Here is a 14,321-nt window from a genome sequence, read left to right as displayed (position 1 = left end):
TGATGATCTTTCTTTATTAAGAAACCCATTGCTTTTATAGACTAGCTCACTACAGGTGTATTTGATTGGTCCTTTACTTAAAACACCATCACCATTGGCTAATTAAGAAACCACCCTTTGGTAAACAAATCTCCATAACACATTCTACATGCTCACAATACTAGGTGTAGGAAGTGAAGATAAGGATTGCTTCTCATTCTTTTCTCTGATCTTCTCACAGCCTTTCCCAGGACAACGCCTGGGAAAGCTGTGTTTCTCTCTGTGCCCACAGAGCTGCTGCCACATTTCCCCACTGTGGCACAGTGATTATTTCTTGTGGCAGGGATGGAGTGAGGGAGAGCAGATGGGAAGAGGCCCAAGGGGATGAAAATGAGTGCAGAGCAATTATAACCCCCTGTTTGATGGCTGTTTCATGGAAACACGCTGGGGAATCCAAGGAAAAAGAAGGTAAACCCCAAAGCATCCACGGCATGGATGTCAACCTGCCAAATCACAGACTGGGGTCCTGTGCTAAGGGAAAGGTTAAGGAAAAAAGGCCAAATATAGGGAAAGGTTAAGAAAAAAAGGCCAATCACCCACCAAATCTGGTAGATGATTCCAGCTGGAGGGAGCCTCTGCAGCAGCCATATCTTTGTGCAGGTTTAACCCAAGAATTTAATTTCTGCACCACAGCACGAGTCCTGCAGCCCCTGTCCTTCCCCCCACCGTGGAGCACACAGCTTTGGGCCAGCTGTGAAGGGACCTTAAAGACAATTGGGGCCATAATTTGCCCCATCCTGAGCCAGCCTTTGCCCACCTGGTGACACGAAGAAGACGCTCTGCAGGACCTCGTTCTTGGTGACCTCCAGGATCTCCTTGGTGACGTTGATCAGCCTCCCCACGGTGGGTGGCACCCTCCTGAAGTCCAGGATCCTGCTCAGAGGGGACAGGGCTGCTGCTGCTGCAGGCTGGGGTGGCAGGTGCCGCCCCTGCCCCTTCCAGCAGTGACCCAGGAGCCTTTGGATGGCAGCACCCAGACTCTTTCCAGCAAAACCCCCTCTGGGCCAAAATACATCTCTGTTTGGATTTTGGTATTTTAATAGCTGCTGTCTGGAACAAGCTGGATGTTCTCCAGCACTCCTGTCTTTTTCCCTAACGTTGCCTTGGTTTCTCCCACCCTTTGCACACAAACAGGGTCCTCCAAGGGCCAGAGCAGCCCTTCAGGCCCCTCTACAATGTTGGTTTGGCACGGGGTGAAGAGGTTGATCCTGGTACAATGTGGCTGAGGAGGCACCCCCTCCTCCAGAGGCACACATGCCCAGCTAATTCCTCAAAAATACTCTTAAAAACCTCAGGGCCTGGGGCAGGAAAGCATTCCTGGCAGTCAATGGGAAGCTGCTGCTGATTGCTGAGTCAGTAAATGGGGAGAGCTGGCTCTGCTTGGCTCCTTGGGTAATGCCCCCTGCTCCTGGGAATTGGGCACAGAACAGGATTTAGCCTGCTACTTATTGAGCAATGTTCAGAGAGAAGAAAATATTTGCTTTTATCCAGCATCTTTCAGCTCTAAAAACCACGAAGCGCTTCACAAAAGCAGTCTGGCCTCATTTTTGTGGCAGTGGAGCTGCAGGGGCGAGGTGGTGGTGGCTGAGTCAAGCAGAGTCACTGTGAGGATGCTGGGGCAGAAATGGGAAGGGAATTCAGCTCCCTTTGTTCCCTTTTAGAGTCTGAGCTACAGGACTTAATTTAGTCCTGCTTATCCTATGGAAACTGGAGATCTCCACCCACCCTGACCATCAGAGATCTGGTGTTCAGAGGAGGGAAAGGCTGCTGCCCTCATCTTTTTAGAAGGGCATTTTTGATTTTATTAAAAACACACCCTGCTGGGAAGAGGTGCCAGGTTAATTGCTCATTATCTGAGAGCTTAAAACTGCATTGCTGCAGTTTATCAACCCAAAGCACACCTTGATTGCTGAGGGAGTGTGTGCCTCCCCCACCAGCAGGGCACCCGGGCTGTGCCCAGGGCTCAGATTGGCACCTGGATGCAGGGGAGGGACAACGTGTGACAGCCAGGTGAGAATCCGGCCTGTTCCCACCTGGACTGCACCTGCTGTCATGCAGGCCAAGGCAAAGCTGGCTCTGGGGTGTCAGATGAGAACCAGGAGGATCTCCTGGAGGATTCCTTTCCCTTTTCCTTTCCATTTCCTTTTTCCTTTTTCTTCTCCTCTCCTCTCCTCTCCTTTCCTTTTCCTTTTCCTTTTCCTTTTCCTTTTCCTTTTCCTTTTCCTTTTCCTTTTCCTTTTCCTTTTCCTTTTCCTTTTCCTTTTCCTTTTCCTTTTCCTTTTCCTTTTCCTTTTCCTTTTCCTTTTCCTTTTCCTTTTCCTTTTCCTTTTCCTTTTCCTTTTCCTTTTCCTTTTCCTTTTCCTTTTCCTTTTCCTTTTCCTTTTCCTTTTCCTTTTCCTTTTCCTTTTCCTTTTCCTTTTCCTTTTCCTTTTCCTTTTCCTTTTCCTTTTCCTTTTCCTTTTCCTCTCCTCTCCTCTCCACTCCTTTCCTTTTCCTTTTTTCTTTCCTGGAAATTTCCTGAAATTTTCCTTTCCCTGAGCCCTGCAGGGCTTTCCCCAGAGCCCTGGTGGCCAGAGGAGCAGCAAGAGTGCCAGGGCCGTGCCAGGGCCGTGCCAGGGCAGTGCCTGCCCTACCTGTCCAGGTGGAAGGCAGCGATCTCCGCGTTGTGCCGCTGGAAATCCACGAAGTAGAAGAAATCCTCAGGAGTCTCCTCCTCACGTTTCTGCCTGGGAGAAAGCAGGGGGTGAGCCCTGGGCAGCCTGGACACTGAGGGGTGGCACGGGGACAGCTGGGGGGCTCTGGGACAGCCCCTGTGTGGCCAGGCTGGGGACAGGGTCAGAGCCCAAGGGCTCCGTGCCCAGCTGGAGCCAGCGAGCAGCACTTGCACCCTGGGGGAGGCAGGAGAGCTGACTGGGGCTTTAAATCTGCTTCAGCAAGAGCTTAGACCCCCTCAGGACAAAGTTTCAGGTGGTGTTTGTCACATCCCCTGGAGGCAGAGGAGGGCTCAGGTCTGATGCTCTCCTGTCCCTGAGGTGGGAGCTCCACTTAATTCCATTTTCTGGCTGACACACAGTGGGAAAGGGGGGGGTTAACTCCTGGGAAAGGGGGTGTTAACTCCTGGGAATAGGGGGTGTTAACTCCTGGACATGAGGTGTTAACTCTGCTCTCCTATCCCTGAGGTGGGAGCTCCACTTAATTCCATTTTCTGGCTGGCACCCAGCGCCCCAGTAGGCGCAGCATGGGAATTTGATGCTCAGCCTTAACTCCTGGGAAAATGGGATGTTAACTCCTGAGAAAGAGGATGTTACCTCCTGGAAAATGGGATGTTAACTCCTGGGAAATGGGGTGTTACCTCCTGGGAAATGGGGTGTTAATTTTTGGAAATGGGGTGTTAACTTTTGGAAATGGGGTGTTAACTCCTAGGAAAGGGGACAGGACACAGGAAATCCCTCCTGGCTCAGCAGGCCATGGATGCTCTCCTTCCCCTCCAGGACCTGGTGGACGCTGGCAGAGGTGGATGGAAAGCCAGGGGAGAGGAGCTGGCTCCTCCTGGGTGAGGATTTATTGTCCCAGCCCACGTGCTGCCAGCTGCTCTGTCACACATGGACAGTAAAGTGAGAGGGAATTGATGTGGAGAGTGCCAAGGGGCTGCAAATAAGAGCAGAAGCAATTTAAATCCCCTGTTTGATGGCTGTTCCTTGGGAACACTCTGTGGAATCCACGGAACAACAAGGCAAACCCTGCTGGGGAAGAGCAGTCCCTCGTGGCAAGGATCTCAGGAGAACAAGTGTGCCAAGGTCCTTCTCCACCTGGCACCCGTGAACTGAGACATTTCCAACACCAACAGCACTGTGGGGACGCTGGTGTTTACCCACGTGTGCTCCTGGCGTGGTGTGAGCAGCCAAGGGAAATGACAAATAATGGAACCTTTTCACTGCCCAGGTAGGGAGGGCAGGGAGGGAAGGTGTGGCTGGGACCTTCTCGTGCCAAGGAGGGTCCCAGCCCACCCTGCAGGGGCTCAGGGGGGCTCTGCTGGCCTTACCTCATGGGCTTGAACATGGCTTTCCCAAAATCCTGGAACCTGAGGACCAGCTTCAGGTGCACACCGCTGGGCTTCACCACTTGGGGAGGAAAGGGGGTGTTAGCTCCTGGAAATGGGGGTGTTAACTTGTGGGAAATGGGGGTGTTAGCTGCTGGGAAATGGGGGGTTAATTGCTGGAAATGGGATGTTAACCTCTGGGAAATGGGATGTTAACTCCTGGAAAATGGGGGTTAACAGCTGGAAATGGGGGATTAGCTCCTGGGAAATGGGATGTTAACTCCTGGGAAATGGGATGTTAACTGCCTGGAAATGGGGTGTTAATTCGTGGGAAATGGGGTATTAACTCTTGGGAAATGGGGTGTTAACTCCTGGAAATGGGATGTTAACTTCTAGGAAAGGGGATGTTAACTCCTGGGAAATGGGGTATTAATTCCTGGGAAAGGGGTTGATAACTGCCTGGAAAGGGGGTATTAACTCCTGGGAAAGGGGTTGTTAACTTCTGGGAAATGGGGTGTTACCTCTGGGAAATGGGGTAATAACTCTTGGGAAATGGGATGCTAACTTTTGGGAAAAGAGGTGTTAACTCCTGGAAATGGGACGTTATCTTTTGGGAAAGGGGTTGTTAATTCCTGGGAAATGGGATGATAACTGCCTGTAAACACCCCAGTTACACCCCCAGCACAACCTGGCTTTCCAGGCCTGTGAGTGCATCCCCTCACTCCTTCCAGACACTCCCCTCTCTCTCTTCCCATTTATTTTCCTCTCCCCCTCGTGCCACAGAGCAGATTTCCCTCCAGCCCCTCTGTCACATCCCCTTGGGGACTTTTTCTCCCTCCCCAGCAGAAACCAGTGCTGTCCTGGTGTCCTGACACCCACATTGAACAGGCTGCTCATGGAAATGGTGGAATTATCACCCCTGGGTGTTAAAAAAAGCCTGGACGTGCCCCTTGGGTTGGACTCCACCACTTCGGAGGGTTTTTCCAACTGGAATAATTCCATGCTCTGTGATCCCAGCCTCTGCTGGGTTAATGGGAGGGAGCAGAGCCTGGCTCGGTGTTTCCCTGGCCGAGCTGAGGATGGAGCACTGGGGATGGCAGGTGGGGACCCCGGGGGCCACACTCACCCTGGCTGCAGTCACAGGCTCCCAGCAGTGCCTTCTCATCCTGGCTGTAGTCTGCAAGGCAGGAGGAGCAGTGAGACCCCACCAGCATCCGCAGGCATCCCCAGCGACGGGAGAGAATGATGCATCTGACTCCATCTTATCACAAGGCTAATCAATTACTTCATTATACTATATTGTTCTATATTACATTACACTGTGTTACATTACATCTAAACTGAATCTGCCAAGCACTCAACTCTGCACACAAATGCACAGATCTCATGCCTGTCATCCAACAGACATATCACTGGCTGGGGGCTCTGTACAAATCACAAATGGGATGGGACTGCTGGGAACAACCTTGAGCTCTTTTATTTTCCAGCATCAGCCTCATTACATGGTTATGACAGTGGGAAGATGCCACCAGCTCACATCCCTGCCAGCAGACAAAAAACTTAATGTTACAACTCACTTTATAAGTTTTTTGACCAATCACACCAAGCAGAAGCACATTGACAGTAGCTCCATCCAACCACTATAAGCACACATACCTTCAGTTAAAAACAATGTTTGCCTATTTCAAATACAATACCTGCTTGTGAGCCTTAAAACACAATGCACAGAGCTCCATTATTAAGCTTAGCACTTCCTAATATCTCACTAGATAAACTTTTCTGCAGCTTAGGGAGTTATTCTAGACAAGCGTTAATACACAGACCATTGTTCTATTTGTCCTTACTTTTCTACTTTTCAAATAATTTTTCTGCTGACCAATCTCATGGTTGCTGCTTAGCTCCAGTCACAGTTCTGCTGTCTCTAAGGCCTGCCTTTTGCAGCTTTCCCAAACCCCTCTGATTTATGGATTCCCACACTGACACACAAACACCATCACTTTGGGTAAACAATCCCCATATTGCATTCTACCTTTGCACAAACACAGGCACAGCAAATGAAATACGAATTGTTCGTCCTTTCTCTGAGGCTCAGAGAACGTGAATCTCAGAAATATTCTTGGGAAGAATTGTGCCTTGCTTTTCTCTGTGAAGAGAAATGTGGGGCTACACACCAGGCTCCATCTCTCACTGCTGACCCCCTTGTTAATGTTCAGGAACACATAATCACAGAATGATTAAATGCAGGTGCTTTTATTGGAGAGCTCTGGGTGTCAGGGGTACAGACCTAAATCTGACCTGACATGGGTTCGGGATGTATATGTTTTTATATTCTATCATTATATAACTTACATATTAATTATTAAACTGACATTGTTCTATTTTACACATGGATTTCATTCTAGCATGGGTTTCTCGTGATCCCCCTCAAACCCTTGAACACAGTTTCTCATGATTCTTCTTATGATTAAACAGTAATTATATCTAATTACTAAACAATCATCACATCTAACAATAATATCATTTATCATATACTGGTTACACAGGTCCAATTTCACATGATCTGGCAAACACAAGACCTAACACTGCCCAGAGCCTACTTTTAACATTTCCCCAGCGTCACAGACATCTTTTATGAAAAATCCTTTCCTTAGGATTTTCCTCCTGAGAAGCTGAGAGGCCTCAGGAACACAATGCAAACATTGATTATCTGCTGCTGTGGAATGCAACAGGTGCATCTGTGATTGGTCTCATGTGGTTGTTTCTAATTAATGGACAATCACAGCCCAGCTGGCTCGGACAGAGAGTCTGAGCCACAAGCCTTTGTTATCATTCCTTCTTTTTCTATTCTTAGCTAGCCTTCTGAGGAAATTCTTTCTTCTATTCTTCTATTTAATATAATATGTATCATAAAATAATAAATCAAGCCTTCTGAAACATGGAGTCAGATCCTCGCCTCTTCCCTCATCCTCAGACCCCTGTGAACACCATCACACCCCAGGTCCTACTAACCCTGGGATTTGCTTTCTTTCTAACTCCCCGAATTCTCTGTGACTTTAAAATCTTTTGCCATCACCCTGGCAGGCTCCAAGGAGCCACTCCCCATCCCCATCCCAGCCCGTGCGTTCTCACCGGCGCTGATGGTGGGCAGGTCCCGCAGGTCCCGCAGCAGCCGGGGCACGGCAGCGCTGGAGCGGGGGTAGAGCCCATCCCGGCTGATGCCCAGCTGGAACTGCAGCCAGGCAGCCTCGGGACGCAGGGGCAGAGGGGCTGGCAGGGTCAGGTTCAGCTCCTCCCGGTACAGCTTGTGTCTCCTGCAATAGGGAGAGAGGAGAGATGGGGAAAAGGGAGAGGTTCAGCTCCTCCTGGTACAGCTTGTGTCTCTGCAAGAGAGGAGGGATGGGGATGTGGAAAAGGGAGCAGATTGTGTCTCCTGCAAGAGAGGAGAGATGGGGAAAAGGGAGAGGTTCAGCTCCTCCCGGTACAGTTTGCGTCTCTGCAAGAGAGGAGGGATGGGGATGAGGATAAGGGAGACGTTCAGTTCCTCCCGGTACAGTTTGCATTTCCTGCAAGAGAGGAGGGATGCACACGAAGATGTGAAAAAGGGAGAGGTTCAGCTCCTTTCAGTAGAGCTTGTGCCTCCTGCAAGAGAGGAGGGATGGAGATGAGGATGTGGAAATGGGAGAGGTTCAGCTCCTCCCGGTACAGTTTGCGTCTCTGCAAGAGAGGAGGGATGGGGATGAGGATAAGGGAGACGTTCAGTCCCTCCCGGTACAGTTTGCGTCTCTGCAAGAGAGGAGGGATGGGGATGAGGATAAGGGAGACGTTCAGTCCCTCCCGGTACAGTTTGCGTCTCTGCAAGAGAGGAGGGATGCACACGAAGATGTGAAAAAGGGAGAGGGTCAGCTCCTTTCAGTAGAGCTCGTGCCTCCTGCAAGAGAGGAGAGAGGGGGAAAAGGGAGAGGTTCAGCTCCTCCCAGTAGAGCTTGTGTCTCCTGCAAGAGGGAGAGAGGAGGGATGGAGATGAGGATGTGGAAATGGGAGAGGTTCAGCTCCTCCCAGTAGAGCTTGTGTCTCCTGCAAGAGGGAGAGAGGAGGGATGGAGATGAGGATGTGGAAATGGGAGAGGTTCAGCTCCTCCCAGTAGAGCTTGTGTCTCCTGCAAGAGGGAGAGAGGAGGGATGGAGATGAGGATGTGGAAAAGGGAGAGGTTCAGCTCCTCCATGATCTCTAAAAATCAAAGTTCAACCCCCCCCCTTTTTGGCAGGTGGAACTGAAGGAGCCTCCCAAGTTCAGGAATAACCCAAAAGCATCTCCCCACTCAATCAGCATTTCCCTCAACCTCGAGACCTGTGGATGCAACAGCCTGCTCAGAGCGTGAGAAAATGGGCTTTGTTTTCTCACAGCGGACTTGTGAGGCTTTTTTAGGGAGTTGTAGAAAAACGACGATAACTTGTTGGTATGAACAACCTGCAGGTGGTGCCTTCCTACTCTGCTTTTCTGTTCTTCTCAAGGGCTGTTTGTGAGAAAGATGTTTCTGTTAGTGAGCCAATCAAGTAGAATGTGTCGAATCTGTCCATAAAAGAGAGGATTTTTTTGTATTAAACGCTCTTCTCATGCAAACCAGCCTTGGAGAGACTCTGTGTCATTTCTTGCTCAGCGGTGACAGAGACTCCAAGGCTGGGGCTGTGGAACTGAGAGGTCACTGACTGCAGCCAGCAGAGGACAGAGCTTTGGTTTCTCATTAACAGTGTCCAGCCCATGCGTGGAGCAGCCAGTCCTGATAAAGGGAAAATGAAGCTCAGTTTGCACTGAAAGTGCCAGGATCCATGCAGGAAAGCAAACAGGAGCTGGGGGCTGATAAGGAGTAGGACATTAACCAAGGCTGATGGAGTGGCTGGACAGGGGAAGTGCCACATGCCCGGCCAGACCCCATCCAGAGCCTGAGCACTGAGGTCTGGCCATGCCCCAGGACATTTATCAGCCAAGGAATGGCACTGGGGCTGCAAAGGGCTTCTCCCTGCTGGGGGTTTCTTTATTTCCCTGCTCAGCCCAGCAGCTGGGGCTTGGTTGGGATTTTTCCATCAATTTTCCATCACCCTTCTCCATCCAAGCAGGCTGAGCAGGGTGGTTGATCTGGCTGTGAGCAGGGCTTGAACCCTCCCAGAGGTGTTCCAGCGGTGTAGGAAATGAATTTGCAGAAAATTCTCAAAATGTGATAGAAGGTTTACATAGTGTGAGTGTGTATGTAAACTTTGAGATAAGAAATGTTAGAAATATTATGGAATAAGACATGATTGAGAGAAAAATGGAACTAAAAAGAAGTTTTAAAGGACAGCCATGCAAATAAAAGTAGATACTTCAGAAAAACAGAAGTATGAAAAATGCATTGTAGTAAGACTTGTGAAGAGTAATTTTAGATTATTAGCTTTAAAACATTTATAACATAGTGTATCAATACTATCCTTTGAAACGTGTTTTTAGTTCTATTTGAAACTTGTTTTTAGTTCTATTTTTCTCTCAATAATATCTTATTCCACAGTATTTCTAAGTCAGCATTTCTTATCTCAAGGCTTACATACACATACACACGATGCGAGCCTTCTGTCAGGCTTTGAGGATTTTCCACAAATTCATTTCCTGCGCAGTGGTATCCTGGGAGACCTCTAGGAGCTGGAGAGACAGGCTGGATGTGCCTGTTCCCTCTCCCAGTCTGTTTGTCTTTCCATTGGACTGGGCCAGCCACAGCATGAAAAATCCACGTGTGCATGGTCAGAGGGAGCTGGAGCACTTCCCTCCCTGACCAGGGCTTTGCTCAGGGGGCAGAAAATTCCCTGTGCACAAGGAAGTGGCCCTGGAATGACATCAGCCTGCAGAGGAGGCAGAAAATTCCCTGTGCACATGGAAATGGCCCTGGAGTGCCATCAGCACTACCATGCAGAGGAGGCAGAAAATTCCCTGTGCACATGGAAATGGCCCTGGAGTGCCATCAGCACTACCATGCAGAGGAGGCAGAAAATTCCCTGTGCTCATGGAAGTGGCCCTGGAACGCCATCAGCTCCTCCTCCTGCACAGGAGGCAGAAAATTCCCTGGGAACAAGGAAATGGCCCTGGAATGACATCAGCCCCAGCCTGTACAGGAGGCAGAAAATTCCCTGAGCACAAGGAAGTGGCCCTGGAATGCCATCAGCCTGTACAGGAGGCAGAAAATTCCCTGAGCACAAGGAAGTGGCCCTGGAGTGCCATCAGCCTGCACAGGAGGCAGAAAATTCCCTGTGCCCTGGAATGCCATCAGCTCCAGCAGAAATGCCTGGACCCCCAGCCTGCTCCCTTCCCGTGGATAAGTGAGGCACAACCTTAATGAACTGTGAGGCATTAATAAAGCATTAATTAATAAATGAGGTATTAACCCTGCCACAGCCAGGGACGACAAGCCCCAGTGCCATGGGCAGGAGTGACTCAGGATTTTTCCCTAGGGAAGCTGCCCAAATATTTTACCATATTTGCTCTCCTGCCTGCCATACACACAGGCTGTTCCCCCAGGGTGAGCAAGGCATTACTGAGGGGGAAAAAAATGCAGTGGTTATGCAAGGAGAGGCAGATCCCAGCCCTGCATCCACATGGTCCCTGCCCAGGCTGAGCCTGTCCTTTCCCAGCCTTTCAACCCAAAATACAGCTCTCTCTGCTTCCTTCGGGATTCCTGAAATACTTCCCTGGAAAAAGCCAGATCTCTGCGAGAGGCATAATGATATAAAACCAGGGTTCATTTCTACCCTGCTATAAATAGCCCTGGGGCTGCCCTGGCTTTCAGCTCTCTGCTGGGCTGGGAGGGAGGCACAGCGTGGGGTGACACTGCTCAGGCCACCACCATCCTGAGTTTGGGGTTTGGAAGCTGCTCCTTCAAGGATAAAAATAAGCTCCAGAGTTTTTGAGGGATTTTTTGTTGTTGTTTTGAAGAGATGTGGATGTTTTCTTGTTTTTCTGTTTCCTTCCTGCATCCCCATCAGTCTCTCCAGCTGGTTCTGCAGGCTGCAGTCAAAGTGCTGGTGCTGATTGAGGTGCGGGGAGCACACAGAGCTGGTTTGGAGGAGGACACGCTCTGGCCATGGGTGTCCCAACAGGATGTCCTGGGGCTGCTCCAGCTGGCAGAGCCCCTGGACAGAGCAGATGGACAGAGCTCCAGCTGATGTCCAGCTGCCTGCAGAAATGAAGGCAGACATGCTGTGCTGGAGGAGCAGGGTGAAACTGCAGCTTGTTGCACTCAGGGGAGAGTCCTGCTGCTCCCAAAGCTGCTCTGCCAGCACCCACACCCAGGGGGGATGGAGAAATGTGAGAAACGTGCTGTCATCCTGTCATGCTGAGGAGAGGATCCCATGGACAGCCAGCCCTGAGCCTCTGCTGCTGGCTCTGCACGTGGAGCTGCTGTGGAGTTTTTGCTCTTCAGTCCTCATCAGCAGCTTGGTTGAGCCCATGCAGCAGGAGAGAAAGCCATGGAGGATTCCTGAGTCCCACCAGGACCCACATCAGAGAGGACACGGGCTCTGCAGATGAGGCAGGAATTCCTCTGTGCCCACAGCAAATGAACTATTTTATAAAATCCATCAGCTCTGGTGAGTGCCCCCTGTTTAATGTTCAATTTGCAGCACTGGTGGTTGTTGGCAGGTTTTTGCAGGAGCAGTTGTGTCACCTCAGCCTGCGCTCTCTGGAGGTTTCACGCACTTATGAGCATCAAATATTTTATTTCAGAGTGAGGAATAATCAATAGTCTGCCTTCTTCCCTTCCTGGAGGTGCAGAGTGAAGTCAGTCAAGGACAAAAGGCATCACAGTGTCCTCCCAGTCGCAGCACAGCCAAACCTTGGGGCAGGAGGCAAAGTGCAGCACAAATTCCAGCTTTTAACAAATTCCATCTTTTAACAAATTCCGTATTTTAACAGCGTGGTGAATGAAACTGGGGAGTGCAGACTTCTCACTGTCCTGCAAGAGAGGCTGCAGCAAGTGCCCAGGGTTTCTGATGGTGCCACCAAGCTGGGAGCTGCTTTGGTTGAAATCCCCATTTCCCACTGGGATTTTGCTGGGGAAACATCCACCTTGGAACCCAAATCCTCGTGGCTTCAGCAGGCAGTGCTCAGCTCTGAGATGCACCCAGGATGGGTCTGTGGCAGAGCCAGGGGTACTCAAACCCACCAGCCCTGGATTTCAAGTGCTGTGACAAAGGATTCAACAGGATCCAGACTGGAGACAGGGAGGAGCCTGGCTGGGGTGGCCCTGGCTGAGCACTGAGGTGGCTCCAGACCCTGGTGCTGCTCAGGCCATGAAGGACATTCTCTGTTCCTTCCATTATCGCTTCCCATCGTCTCCTGCTGCAAATCCCACGTGGAGCCAGCACTGGGAGAGTCCCACAGGAGCAGGAGGAGCAGGCATGGAGGTGGAGAGAGCACTTGGGAATCCTGCTGTGCAGCCCCAAAACCCAAACCTGGGCAGCGGGGAAGTGCCAGGACAGGGGTCCCTGGTGTCCCCAGGACATGCTGTCACCCCCTTGCAGGTGTCCTGTCCCACAGAGGGGACAGTGGGTGAGGTGATGCCACGAGGAGCTCTGTGCTCTGCTGTATCCAGGTTTGTGCACGAGTGGAGGAGTTCTGGGGTGCAGGGAGCAGCTGGGGGGTGCTGTATGCTCACGGAAGGGGGTTAGATCAGGGATTCCGGGTACAGACAATCAATGCTTGCAGCTGGCACTGAGGGTCGCTGTGCCCACCCAGGGCAGTGACCGCAGAGCAGGGACAGTCCCGCCCCAGAGCAGGGGACGAGGGAGTTTCCTCCTGGCTGGGCTGGGAGAGGCAGCACGAGGAGGGCTCTGAGCTGGGGGTGCCTTTCTCTGGGGCTCTGGGAGACACCCCAGGAAGGAGATCCCAGCAGAGCCCCTCACCCAGCCCACGGGGGCTGGGGGGGTGAGGGCACAGAGCCAGACTGGGGGGACAAGCTGGGCTGGGGATGCCAGGGGACACCCAAGGGACAGAGTGCCCAGGAGAGCTGCCCAGAAAGGGAGGGGTACCTGAGAGGGGGTGTCCAGAAAGGGGGTGCCCATGCAGGGAGTGCCTGGCCAGAGTGTGCCCAGGGGATGCCAGGGCAGGAGGTGCCCAGAAAGGGGGTGCCCAGGAGATGCAGGAGGTGCAGTCACAGAGGGTGCCTGGGAAGGGGGTGCTCGAGAGATCTCAATGCATGGGGGGTCCAAAAAAGGGGTGTCCAGGTGATGCCAGGGAAGGGGGTGCCCATGCAGGGGGTGCCCAGGTGATGCCAGGGAAGGCGGTGCCCATGCAGGGGGTACCCAGGAAATGACAGAGAAATGTGTCCCCATGCTAGGGGTGCCCAGAAAAGGGGTGTGCAGGAGATATCCGGGAAAGGGGTGCCCATGCAGGGGTGCTCAGAAAACACCTGGGAAGGGGGTGTCCAGGAGATGCCCGTGCAGTGGGTGGTCAAGAATGGGGTGCCCAGGAGATGCCCAGGAAAATAGTGCCCAGGAGATACTAGGGAAGGGGGAACTGAAGAAGGACGTGCCCAGGAGATGTCCGGGAAGGGAAGGGAGTGCCAGCAGCTGCTGGTGCACGGAGTGCTCAAGAAAGGGATGCCCAGGAAAGAGCCAGGAAAGGGGTGCCAGGGAAGGAGGTGCCCAGGAGACACCCGGGAAGGGGGTGCCCAAGAGATGCCCGGAAAAAGAGTGCCCAGGAGATGCCCGGGAAGGGGGTGCCGGGGAAGGAGGTGCCCAGGAAACAGCCAGGAAAAGGGAGTCAGGCAAGGAGGTGCCCAGGAGATGCCCGGGAAGGGGGTGCCGGGGAAGGAGGTGCCCAGGAAACAGCCAGGAAAAGGGAGTCAGGCAAGGAGGTGCCCAGGAGATGCCCGGGAAGGGGGTGCCGGGGAAGGAGGTGCCCAGGAAACAGCCAGGAAAAGGGAGTCAGGCAAGGAGGTGCCCAGGAGATGCCCGGGAAGGGGGTGCCGGGGAAGGAGGTGCCCAGGAAACAGCCAGGAAAAGGGAGTCAGGCAAGGAGGTGCCCAGGAGATGCTCGGGAAGGGGGTGCCGGGGAAGGAGGAGATGCCCAGAAAAGGGGTGCTGGGAAGGAGGAAATGCCTGGGAAGGGGGTGCCGGGGAAGGAGGAGATGCCCGGGAAGGAGGTGCCCAGGGGATGCCCAGCAAGGGGGTGCCGAGGCGCTGCGCGGTGCGGGGTGCCTGGAGCCGGCGGCGCGGGCGCTGCG

At 52.2% G+C, this 14,321-nt stretch overlaps 1 protein-coding gene across 1 annotated transcript in view; it reads right to left on the bottom strand.

The window, feature by feature from the left end:
- Window positions 1-14,321, bottom strand: part of FAM20A (FAM20A golgi associated secretory pathway pseudokinase) — a 24,300-nt gene that overhangs the window by 6,331 nt on the left and 3,648 nt on the right. The window contains exons 2-8 of the mRNA XM_031063347.1: window positions 7,782-7,930; window positions 7,561-7,641; window positions 7,208-7,404; window positions 5,205-5,255; window positions 4,082-4,160; window positions 2,673-2,765; window positions 797-912 (exon numbers count right to left, since the gene is read on the bottom strand). Of these exons, the coding sequence (XP_030919207.1) occupies window positions 797-912; window positions 2,673-2,765; window positions 4,082-4,160; window positions 5,205-5,255; window positions 7,208-7,404; window positions 7,561-7,641; window positions 7,782-7,930 (766 nt within the window). The remainder of the gene's footprint in view (window positions 1-796; window positions 913-2,672; window positions 2,766-4,081; window positions 4,161-5,204; window positions 5,256-7,207; window positions 7,405-7,560; window positions 7,642-7,781; window positions 7,931-14,321) is intronic.

The sequence above is a fragment of the Geospiza fortis genome, unplaced genomic scaffold, assembly GCF_000277835.1.
Source record: "Geospiza fortis unplaced genomic scaffold, GeoFor_1.0 scaffold153, whole genome shotgun sequence".
In the NCBI taxonomy this organism is placed as follows: Eukaryota; Metazoa; Chordata; class Aves; order Passeriformes; family Thraupidae; genus Geospiza; species Geospiza fortis.
The sequence above is the reverse complement of the archived record's forward strand: the minus strand, read 5'-3'. Positions and strand labels throughout refer to the sequence as shown.